We start from the raw sequence: 12,501 nt of genomic DNA on the forward strand, positions 1-12,501 counted from the left end.
ACGCGAACACAAACCAGTATAGACCCGGGTTCGCTCACCGCTGCTCATAGTTCCAAACTATTAATTGATAATTGACCAACAAAATTAACGGGGGAATATAATGGGACCAAATGCCCGTAAGAGGAGTAGAAAAGAAAGGGGGAGGGGCCCCCGTGACGTAACATATAGTTCCTTGTATAGTACAGTATATAGCAGGGCTTTTCAATTAATTTGGAATCGGGGCCAGTTCATGAAACTGATGAAAAGTAAGGGGCCGGACAAAATGAGTAATTACAGTAACAAATAAAGAAAAAATTACAACATATTGAAGAAATCAATGTATTGTATTTTGCAAGTATTTAACAATGTACTTTGTGCTACACTGACACATACTGCCATTGTGACACTTAAATTGCTTGTTTGAATATTAAAAAATCGGACCAGGTGAGCAATATCCAGGCCATATTAACAGGCAATTAGAGAAAAACAATTAACCAACAGTAAACATCACTTTATTGAACATAACTGTACCAACACAACTTTACAGGTCGCTATCCTCAATATTTATGATTCCAGTCATTTGATTAACAGGCAACATCAAATGTATCTCCACCAAAAATAACAACAAAAGTAACAAAGTGCAAAATAAAGAGAACTGCAGCAACACAGCAGTGCATGGTATTTCAAACTGAAGCACCAAATCAGTCATTTAGAATTTAATTAATCAAACAGGCAAACAACCTCCTAGTGCACCAACAAATCCAAAACAAAAGTGCATAGTATGCCTCCAAATATAATTATAACAAAATAAAAGTGCAAGATACTTTATCGAGACAAAATGATTCAAATAACATATAACCATCATCTATTTGAAGACAGAATAATCACTGTGACCGTCCCTCAGTTGGCCTCTCTACAATGCCAGTGTTCAGCAGTTCCTCTGCTGAGGGCTTTTCACTACATTTTCTTTGATGGAATTGCATCAGACACCCCAAATTTCAGTCCAGCTGAGCCAAACAGTAAACATAAAACAATACTCATTGCTTGCTTGACTGATCACTTACATACAACACGAAAAGATTTGCCATCTAATGGGAAAAATGGCATTTTTTTGACCTCGCAAGACCAGTGAAGTCAGGTGTATAGGTTGTCAAGGCAATGCGCAGGCAGTTTTGCAGATGCTGGTCAGTAAGGGACATGCGGTCATGAGTTTTAATTGCATTCATATGTGAGAATGACGACTCACAAGTGTATGTTGAACCAAACATTGTCAAAAGAAAAAGTGCAAGATCCCTTGAGTGTGGAAATTTCTCTTGGCTGACTTCACAGGTCCAGAATTTTTCAAAACCTGCCTTCTGAAATGACTGTTGCAAGTCAGCTGATGACTGAATGTCAATGAGTTCCAGTTGTAAAGACGCCTCATCCAATGATGATACCAGCTCCTTTCCTCTCAATGCAAAGTCTGACTCCACATTCACACAGAAAGGGTCCTTCACAAATCTCATAACTTCAGTGGCGATGTTGAAGTCATCAAACCTACTGGCAAAGTTGCTTTTCAATGACTCAATAAATCCTGACATCACCTTGGTAATTTTCAGACCAGATTTCCTCAATGTGGCGAAGTGAAGCATCCTCCCAGGACAAAGATCAACAGAGAAGAGGGAGAGCTTTCTTTGGAATGCATGAAGTTTCTCAACAAGCTCTGCTACTGTCTTCTCTCTGCCCTGCAGCTCCATGTTTAGTTGGTTCAAATGATGGAAAATGTCGCTCAGAAAGCAAACAGCCGCATTAAACTCCTCATTTTCCATCAGAGACAGAAACTTGCCAGCTTTTTGTAATGTTGAAGTTCGCAGAAACATCAGAATATCCTCCCTTAGTTCACAGAAACGTTTCAATGCATTACCTTTGTTCAGCCATCTAATGTCATTGTGAACAAGCAAATCTTTATATTCAGCAGACGTGTCCGTCAACAGTTTGCGGAAAAGGCGGTGTTGTAAGCTGGATGTACAACGGATAAAGTTGATGATTGCCATGACAGAATCCATGGTCTCTTTTAACTCACCACTGAGTTTAGCGCACAGGACGCTTTGGTGGATGAGGCAATGTAGCGCTCTGATCAGCGGAGCCGCAGCGGCCATTCTGGCGGCCAGCCCGCGGTGCCTGCCGGCCATGGAGGGCGCACCATCCGTCACCAACAGGTTGATCCGCGACAAATCCAAGTTGTTCTCCTCAAAGAACGAGACAATTTTGGAGAAAGGAATGTCACCGGTATTGTGTGTCCTTCCATGGGGATTAGTCCAAGCAGATCCTCGTGAAAACGTCCCCCATCAAAAAATCGCACGTAGAGGCACAAGTGCGCAACATCGCTGTTATCCGCCGACTCGTCTGCGGCCAGAGACATCACCTTGGCCTTCCTCAGCTTGTCCAAAAGCGTCTCGAAAACGTCAGATGCCAGGGACTCCACTCTCCTCATATTTGACGTGTCAGATATTGGAATTTGCTTGACGGAATCAATGATGGTTTTTCGGGATTTCTCATCGGTTACCACCTCCTCAATGGATGCAAGCAGACACTCCTTCACTGTCTCCGAGTCAGTAAATGGCTTTTTCTTTTTAGCTAAGATCCATGCGATTCGTAAGGATGCCGCAGTTGCTCTCTCTTGATCCGAACAGGCACGAAACAAAATGCGACGTCTTTGCTCATAACAAGATGTAAGACTTGATAACTTTTCACTCCGAGCAGCAGAGCCCCACGGGAAAGTGGCGTTAAAGTTCGCATGCGTTGTCGTGAAATGCCTTTTCAAGTTGTATTCCTTACAAACAGCGACACACTCATTGCAGATTAAACACACCGGATTCTTTTCCAGCGCAATAAAGGCATATTTTTCAGTCCATTCGCTGTTGAACTGCCTATTTTCTGAGTCGACTTTTCTTTTTTTTAAAGTAGAGAGGGACATTTTGGCTGGTTACCGGCGCAGCTTCATAGAAATGAGTCGGAAGATCAGAACGCAGCACGTTGGCACCGATCCAAAAAGCTGATTGGTCAAGTGTTGTCCCTCAAAATATACGTCCGGCTAAAACAAGTCCTAATTTTACCTGTTTTGCAGTTTGATTAAAAGACACAAAAGCTATCGCCAGTCTGGCTCTTGCGAGCACACGCCACAATCTACGCTACATTCCGGGGGCCGGTAGAAATTGTCTCGGGGGCCGGATCTGGCCCGCGGGCCGCCAATTGAAGAGGCCTGGTGTATAGTATCGTGTATAGTACAGTGTATAATACCGTGTATTTTACAGTGTATAGTACCGTGTATAATACCGTGTATAGTATCGGGCATAGTATAGTGTATAGTTCCGTGTACAGTGCAGTGTATAGTATCGTGTACAGTACTCTGTATAGTCCCATGTATAGTACAGTGTATAGTCCCGGGTACAGTACAGTGTATAGTATCGTGTATAGTACAGTGTATAATACCGTGTATTTTACAGTGTATAGTATCGTGCATAGTACAGTGTATAGTCCCGTGTACAGTGCAGTGTATAGTACCGTGTACAGTACTCTGTATAGTCCCATGTATAGTACCGTGTATAGTACAAAGTAGTGTACCGTGTATTGTACAGTGTATACTACTGTGTATAGTACCATGTATAGTACCGTGTAATTTACAGTGAATAGTACAGTGTGTAGTACAGTGTATAGTCCCGGGTACAGTACAGTGTATAGTACAGTGTATAGTCCCGTGTACAGTGCAGTGTATAGTATCGTGTACAGTACTCTGTATAGTCCCATGTATAGTACAGTGTATAGTCCCGTGTACAGTACAGTGTATAGTACGGTGTATAATACTGTGTATAGTACCGTGTATAGTATCGTGCATAGTATAGTGTATAGTCCCGTGTACAGTGCAGTGTATAGTATCTTGTACAGTACTCTGTATAGTCCCATGTATAGTACAGTGTATAGTATAGTGTATAGTCCCATGTATAGTACAAAGTAGAGTACCGTGTATTGTACAGTGTATACTACTGTGTATAGTACCGTGTATTTTACAGTGAATAGTACAGTGTATTGTACCGTGTATATTACAGTGTACAGTACAGTGTATAATACCATGTATAGTACAGTGTATTGTATCGTGTATAGTACAGTGTTACTATTACTTTTAGCCTCCAATACAGCCTTTATATTCCTGTTCAACTCCTTGGAGTTTAGTAACAATAAAAGTAGCTGAGTAGAAAAGTCCTGCTAATAGAAACAATTATTTTACTGTTTGTTTTACTGAAGATCCCTGATGTATATTAAATGAATTAACCAGCTTTTCACATACCTGCCTGCTTGTTGTCATCCTTCTGCTCATGTCATTAATATGTACTGTTATATATTTGTCTAATATACATCCTACAGTTAAGCACACCAATCATTAGCACTGATAATTTCTCTTTAGAGTAAATAAAAAATGCATACATGGCTTACACTGTCGAGCAAGGAAAGATATCAAGCAGGACATAAAGGAACCTTCATTTAATAAACTTCAACAGAACCTACAACAGTAAAAACACAAGTTATAAACATTATGCAATTAGAAAAATTTGTTTTTTCTTTTATTTCCCAGGAACAGAGGCCCCAGCAGTGATACACAGGTCAATAATATGCCTATCCTGGACACTTTCTCTTCTGGAGGCGTCGTGACTCCAGCTTCAGGGTTTCCAGGGAGCATCGTTATGTTGACATTGATGCTCCTGCTGACCATCAGGCATTCCGCCGTGCTGCTGGGGCCGTTGATGGTGCCACGTTCTAATTCTTCCTCCTGCTGAGCCATAACAAATCTGTTACCTAAACAGAAAACTTTGCCCCTCCATCATAGTGTAATTATTTGTGATGCCAGAGGAGGTTTATTGATAGTTGAATTGTGTTCTTTATGTCCTTCTAAACATGTATATTATAGACTTTTTTAACGACAGGTATATGCAGGAAAGAGTCTACCTTTCTGACATGTTTCAGCTGCATCTGTAGTCTTCCTCAGAGCGTCATCCGGCCAGTCACCTGATAAAGACCGACACCTCATCACACGCCAGATGACGCTCTTTCATTAACCCATTGTGTTGCTCATGAAAAAAACACAATGTCAAGATCTCCTCAGTAGCAAGAAGGCTTCAGCAGAAAGAAGAAAACACTGGTCATTGTATCTTTAAAAAGGAACGATATACTGATATTATGGGTGTTATATATGGATATTTCTGAGACATACATTCAAGACAAAACCTGCCAAGTCCACACCAGAAGTAATTTAGAAGAGACTACACTTTTAAATGAAAATCAATTACCGGGGTCTGGAAAAAGAAAATCCAGCAGTAGAGTAATTATTTGTACCAGTATTTGTTCAAAATTAGGTTTTTATTATGTATTGTCTAAAAACACAAATCTGTTCAATTTTGATGATATTTCTATCTTAAAGTGATGATCATATGCACGTCTGTTGATTTATATTAAGTTTTACACACACTGACGTTCATTAAATCAGGCCTTCCAAGGACAAACACGTTTCCACAGTGCCACCTGCAGCTATGTTTTTGTAACTGTTCTGTGCAGGAGGCAGTAAAAGAGACATTACAAGAGCTCTGGATATCTTATAACTCCATCGAGAAACTAAAGGTATTGTATAAACCTCTGGTAACCTTTGGTTGGAGGGAATATAGTTTTGACTTTTCCACAGTGAAGTCATAAAGCGCTGTTTGTTTTGTATGTTGTGTGGGGGAGTTTGCGAGGCTGGCAGACGGGAAGATCTGGCGTTTGTTGGAAATTCTCAGGAGGAGAAGCCTCAGCTGAAGGAATCTGGAAGGCAGATAACCTGAAGAAGCTTGATGGTATGAGCACTCCAAACATCAGTATATAGCACATGGAGTAAAATATATATATTTTTTATATTAGGGAGGATTTCTTTTCGTCACCTGCTCATGCCATTTTATCTGTTTTGCTTATGGTCCTCTCTTATTGTCCTTTCCTGTTCTCAGGAACCATTCTTGTCAAGGAGCAAGAAGAGGAAAAAGAAAAAGAACATTAAAGTGAACATTAGTTTTCAAATGTCCGACACTCTGTCTTCCTCCTTTTTTTTGAAGCTTTCATGATAATGTTTAAGGTTAGTTTAAATTCCTGTAGGTAAATTAGTTTTTGCAGAAAAACTTGATTGCATTTGGTGTCCCATTGCAAAACACATAGTTTTTCTGTAAATACATTAATAAAGTAACCTGAAAACTTAAATCAAGTATGGGATAAATCTTGTCTCAATAGGAAGTGAATGGGGTTTTTTTTTCAATCTGAATCCCAGTGGTCTAAATGAAACTGAATCTATTGGTTTGAATGTGTATCGTGAGACTTTTAACTGCAAACGATGTGGTACTGGTCATGCGCCAAGACATTGTCCTACCTATGTGAAAGTGTGCAACAGGTGCAGAGGACAGAATCGCTTTGCAAATTGACGTTTTCAAAGTGAACGTGTGAATACTGTGGAGAAAACACACTTGCTTCGTGGGCATGGTAACGCAAAAAAGGAGACGGTGGAGAAATGGGCAGCAGCACCGGAGGTCAGTGGAGCTGTTAGGACCGCTAAGCTGGACACAGGAACAGAGGACAATTTAGTGAATGGCCATGATCTCAGAGCCACGCAGGTAAAACCTCGCAATCACCGAAGCCTATGATGGACAGCTCACCGGTACTAAAGACATGTGAAAACACTCAAAGTGAAAGTTAAAAGAAAAATACACCATCTCCAGTATTGGAGATGGTGTATATCTAGTAAATCCAGAGATGCACCAGACCACATGACAACATTTTTTACTGGGAATACTGGGAATGATCAATTGTTATCAAACACGTCCTCAAAGACTGGACATCTGGACGGAGAGTCATCAATAAATACGAATGTTCAAGGTTCCACTGAGAAGACGTCACATCGTTTCAATAGTATTTATTTAAATATTTAAAAAAAAGAAACATCAAACATACCATAATTAGTTGTACAAACATGCTTGAAATAACTTAAACATATACATTACAAAAACATTAGTCATACATGAGCGTGTCCAACGTGTAAAATCAATTCTTTAAGAGTAGGAAAACTGTAAAATCTTCAGTATGAAATTGAGGCGAGAGGAAAACACTGTCAGATCTTTTCCCTTTCGGCTCAAAGTGAATATCACCAAGTTCAGGCAAACACAGAGTAACTCCTGGAGAGACAGAAGTCAAACAGAGCTGCCTGGGAGTGTATTTTGGTCTCATCTCTGCCGGCTGCGCCGTCTCACATGAAGCTTGTTGTAATGCAGTTCAGGCTCCTGCTCCTGTTTTAAAACTCTAACTAGATTCCTTCAATGCCGCATCATTCAATTTCAACGGCAGGATTGCAGCTGTTCACTGGATTTTTTTTAACTTGGAGTTGAAGCTCTGGCACTCCAGGTCACCTTTAAACATTTCTGGCTCCACGGTTTTGGTCCAGTGTGTGTCAGGGAGCTACGCCCAACTTCAATGGGTACGGAGACGCCCCAGCGGCATATAGAGTTATTCTATCTAGATCCCCTCAAAGATCTGTGCCAAAATATGCATTGGTTTTACTTAGAAAATCCCATAATCATGAGAGAAATAAAACTCACCTGATTGGCTTTAAAAATCCCTCAGAAGAAGAAAAAAAAATTATCTTTAAAATACTAAAAAAACAGCTTTCTGAAATGTGCTTATCATGATGTTTCCAATCCCACGAGGCCAGACATGAATCATTTTGTGCCCTTATATCTACAACAGAGTTGTAAAAATCATTATTGTATAAAACACCGTGTCGTTAAGAAAACATAGAAAATAAAAAAAAAAAATTAAATAAAGGGAAGACTGACTGTTGGACATTTGAAAAGTAATGTCTTCTCAGCTCTCTTCGTTCCCCTCGTCCTCTTCTTGCTTGATGAGAGGGGTTCCTGAAAACAACAGGAAGGATGGAGGAACCTGATCAGACCTAAAAAACAGCAGTGTGAGTAGATGTTTGGAGTTTTATGCTCATACCATCGAGCTTCTTCAGGTTCGGGAGTTGTTTAGAGGCTTCTGCCATCCAGGTTCCCTCCGCCGAGTGCTTCTCCTCCAGAGGATTTCCAACAAACACCAGATCCACCAGGCACGGGAGCTCTGCCAGCCTCGCAAACTCCACTGCACAGCATACAAAACAAACAGCGCTCGAGTCCAAACTGCAATTCATTCCAACCAAACGTTACCAGAAGTTTATACAATATTCAAACCTTTTGTTATAGAAAACTAGGACATGTCTGTTTCAGATGTTCTCATGTTGACTGTGTTCATGATCGTAGCTTACCCCAGTCTTTGACCAGGTTATTGGACATGTAAAGGACTTTCAGGTTCTTCATCCAATGGATCCCCTTCAGTTTTTCGATGGCATTATAAGAAATCCACAGCTCTTCTAGTGTGTCTCCTACTGCCTCCTGCACACACACACACACACACACACACACACACACACACACACACACACACACACACACACACACACACACACACACACACACACACACACACACACACACACACACACACACACACACACACACACACACACACACACACACACACACACACACACACACACACACACACACACACACACACACACACACACACACACACACACACACACACGTATATAAATGAGTCAGAATAAAGCCCAAATATAAAATGTTAAACCACGTCTCACAGCTTTAAAAAGAAATATGTTCCAAAGAGACTGACGGTGTGAAAAGAGGACAATGACAAAAGGAACTAAAATGAGTTTCATTAGTAACTCACCAGTCCACTCAGTGCCTTGATGTTGTTTCTCCCCAAGGATAGAATTTTCAAGTTCTCTGGAAGGACACAAGGCATCACATCACATTACAAAGACCACGAACACAGTGAACGTGTGTCTGTGTGGTTTCAAGTGTCCATGCAGTGGGTACTCACTCAGGCCAACAAGATTGGATATTTTGTCAATGCAGTTGGTGGACAGAGACAGTTTCCTGTGGAGAATACAGTGCAAATTAATGTATTTCTTTTATTCTGTATTTATTTAATTTCTTTGTAAAGCACTGTGAATTGCCTTGTGTTTGCATGCTGCTCTATAAATAAATTAGCCTTGCCCTGCCTTGAATAATAGCAATGAATTAAAGAACAAATGACACCAACATCACTTTCAGACAGCATATCGAACAGGTCACTAAAAAAACTGCCTTCTTCCACCTGAATAACACTGTTCGTCTCCGACCATCTCTCTCCCTCCCTGCAGATAAAAACTCATCCATGCATTCATAACCTCGAGACTGGAATACTGCGACAGCCTCCTCAATGGTCTGCCTTCCAAACTCCTTTTATAGCTGCTTGGATCTAATCACTTTAATTCTGTGTTTTGCCTCATAAAGCGTCTTGGCGTGTGGTGAAAAGCGCAATACAAAACAAAATAAATGTATTACTCTTGGTATTTATTATTACCACAATTGAGGAAGGCTTCCAAATCCAAGTTAAATAATGTAACAGTCTGCGCAGCATGCTGCATTCATGGAAGCAAATTGGTCTGCGTATCAGTTTGAAAGTTGGAGTACGATAAGAGCTGAAAACTACGAACAAACCACAAAGGGAAGAAAAACAGTTTGGAAAAAATAGGAAGGCCACATTTCAATGACAGCCTTTTGTGAAGAAGGGACTCCGACCTCTGTACTGGATGTAAATAATAATAATAATAATAATAATGATGGCATCTTTCAAAACACCCAATGTCACTGTACAGTGCAATTAAAAACAAGTAAAAAAAACAAAACGCATTAGTAGCACTAAAAACAAACACTGTATGTGGATGCAGAGTTTTATTTTAGTCGGATCTTGCCGTGTCTCGTCTTCTCTGCTGCAGAAATGTGATGCTTGTCTCTCGTCAATGATGTAAAAGTTAGATCTGTTATCACATATCACATTTGGGATGCCGAATACAATCAGATGTGGGTCACATATGAGCAGAAACTCTGACTTGGGCAACTTTTGCCTTAAATGTGTGTCAGAACAAGAGACATGGGGGGAGGAGGAGATCTTACATTACATTCTTAACAAAGCTCAAGTTGCAAGAACGGCGAGTTTTGGTAAACAAAACCAGGAAGACGACCACCTAAATCCTTTTTGAGCGGCACCTTTGCAAAATAACATATCCTCCAGACACCGAAAAAAAGCCACAATAAAACTCACTCGCAGTTGACAAGCGTGGAGACAGAAGCATCCATCTTCTCTATAGGAGGAATCTGACCATACAGTTTGATTTCCTTGGCCTCGCTTGCTTTCTCTCCAGATTTCTCCTCCTGTTTACAAAAAAAAACCACATTATGGCACAGCTCCTTCCTCTGCCATACAAACACACACACATCTCTGGACTCTCATGTGAAACAGCTGCATGTGTGCACCACTCACCCATTTGGACAGTGCTTCTTTCACAGTCGTTGCTTTCGCCTGGGGGGGGGGGGGGGGGCAGTACACAACACTCAGTCAGACAGGGAGGAGCTGCATTACACTGACATGAGCCAAAGTGCAACAGAAAACATGGCAAAAATTGTCAAGATAAAAGACACACACTTCATACTCGAGTCTCACGTGCAAGCATGTGAATCAATAAAACGTCACGACGGGTAACAGAATCAAACACAGTGTTGCTGAGACAGAGAGGACAGACAGACAGGCAGAGTTTTAATCCTGAGTGGACCGTCTCGGGCTATTTAACGAGCTAACTAGCTAATTAAGGTTAGCCTCTCTGCAAAGGAAATAATCCGCGTCACGTGCGTGAAAACGCCCGTGCGGCGAATCCGTGCACGTTCCCGTGGGGGTGTAGCAGCCGGCGTGACACAGGGGGACATTCGTAGAGATGAAATTATCAAAGAAAATAGCAGTGAAACCTCAAACACTCACCATGTTGGTGTCTGGTCTGCTCCTCCGGTTGCTATGGCAGTGACATGACAGCCGCCCTGCTGCGCATGCGCACTGTGCCTCTCTCTCTCCCTCTCAGTCACACACTGACAACAACAGAGACGCAGTTTAAAGTCCGTTTGAGATTATACAACAATCCACCACAGAAAGGTTCTCAATCCAGACTTGAACCAGTGACTCCATGGTGATGGGAGAATGTTTAATTTATGAAACTTTAATTTTCTTGCTTTTTCATAGGAATGTAATTCAGGATATTTTTATTAATATTGTAATTTAAAAAAAATGCTTATAAAGATATTGGTTTAATTCTATACTTTTAATCTTTACCTCTTCCAAACAGTAAGAAAAATCAGAATATATTTGTGTAAAATCCACTGATTGTGTCCATAATACTATCATATATAAATAAAAAACAAAAAAAACAACCCAAAGTAGTACTTTTTTTGTTTCATTTATAGAACAACTACTTTAATGTTCACTTTTTGTTTTGCTTACATATTCAATATGTATGTCTCTCGCCTCACAGTGAGAATATCATGGCTTCAATTACTGGCTGTAGCTTTCTCCAAGTTTGCATGTTCTCTCCTCGTCTGCGTAGTTTCCTCTGGGTACTCCAGTTGCTTCCCACAGTCCAAAAACATGCATGTGACTTTAATTGGTGACCCTAGATTGCCCCTGGGTGTGAATGCGTGCGATTGTCTGTCTCTCTGTTTTTGTCCAGTGATGGACTGGAGACCTGTCCAGGTTGTATCCTGCCCTTGCATGTTGTCGGCTGGGATTGACTCTATGGCCCCGCGACCCTGGCCGGGATAAAGCTGTATAAAAGATGGATGGATGGGATCTGTCATTTTGCAGGCACACAAATGTTTCCACGTGTATTCATGTTTATGTTAGCCCTACTTGATTGTACCTGTGTTGTACAATGTCCGTCACGTCATGCATTCAGTTGATATTCAATACATTTTTGTTTTAGTGTGTTGAGTTGCATTTAACGGACAGGGGTAGATCTTATCTTTTATTCAGATTTTACACTTTTGAGTACAAGTGTGCGATTGCAAAAGTGATATGATGCGACAGCAATGGTACGAGCCCGCCGACGAACAAATAAAAGAGAATAGATTGCAAAAATAAAGCGCTCTATTGCATCACTTGTGAGACATTAAACTGGTTTGATCCCATCTTCACATCTTACTTCACCAGTGGCTGCTGGTCTTTAATTCAATAGCACAATACCGCCCTCTTGTGACAAAATTTTAGCATTGCATGTAAGCCTATTGACGTAGGATGCTTTAGTTTCCATGTATATGTATTCCCATGACACATTTGTTTGCTGCTGTAACCCCTTGGAGCTATCTAGCAGCCCATGCCACACTTTAATATCCACTGATTTAAAGAGACACTATGTGAAATGTCAGAAATGCCTCTGTTGCACATCGGGAGGCAGTGTTGAGTAAAATGTATCCCCACTCTGTCCTTTCGCATTGTTTTCACTGTTCTTACTCTTTGACTCTTTTTCTTATAAGATAGTTGCGATGGTGCAGA

General features: G+C 40.9%; 1 protein-coding gene across 1 annotated transcript; it reads right to left on the bottom strand.

The window, feature by feature from the left end:
* Positions 1-6,790: 6,790 nt before the first annotated feature.
* On the bottom strand, positions 6,791-10,976 carry dnal1 (dynein, axonemal, light chain 1). Its single transcript, XM_080480932.1, has 8 exons — positions 10,942-10,976; positions 10,450-10,488; positions 10,231-10,340; positions 8,965-9,020; positions 8,812-8,867; positions 8,324-8,450; positions 8,020-8,160; positions 6,791-7,934 (listed from the first exon to the last, which is right to left on the bottom strand). Exons 1-8 carry the CDS (start codon positions 10,942-10,944, stop codon positions 7,885-7,887), a joined length of 582 nt encoding a protein of 193 aa, XP_080337058.1. The 5' UTR covers positions 10,945-10,976; the 3' UTR covers positions 6,791-7,884.
* Positions 10,977-12,501: the final 1,525 nt, after the last annotated feature.

The sequence above is a fragment of the Lipophrys pholis genome (assembly GCF_963383615.2).
Source record: "Lipophrys pholis genome assembly, chromosome: 14".
Taxonomy (NCBI): Eukaryota; Metazoa; Chordata; class Actinopteri; order Blenniiformes; family Blenniidae; genus Lipophrys; species Lipophrys pholis.

Bases quoted from the DNA above. Each gene is read 5' to 3' on its own strand.
- dnal1 (XM_080480932.1), bottom strand. The intron at 9,021-10,230 runs GTGAGTTTTATT...TATTCTCCACAG, and splicing joins TCCACGCTTGTCAACTGCGA to GAAACTGTCTCTGTCCACCA. The intron at 8,451-8,811 runs GTGAGTTACTAA...GTGTGTGTGCAG, and splicing joins TCAAGGCACTGAGTGGACTG to GAGGCAGTAGGAGACACACT.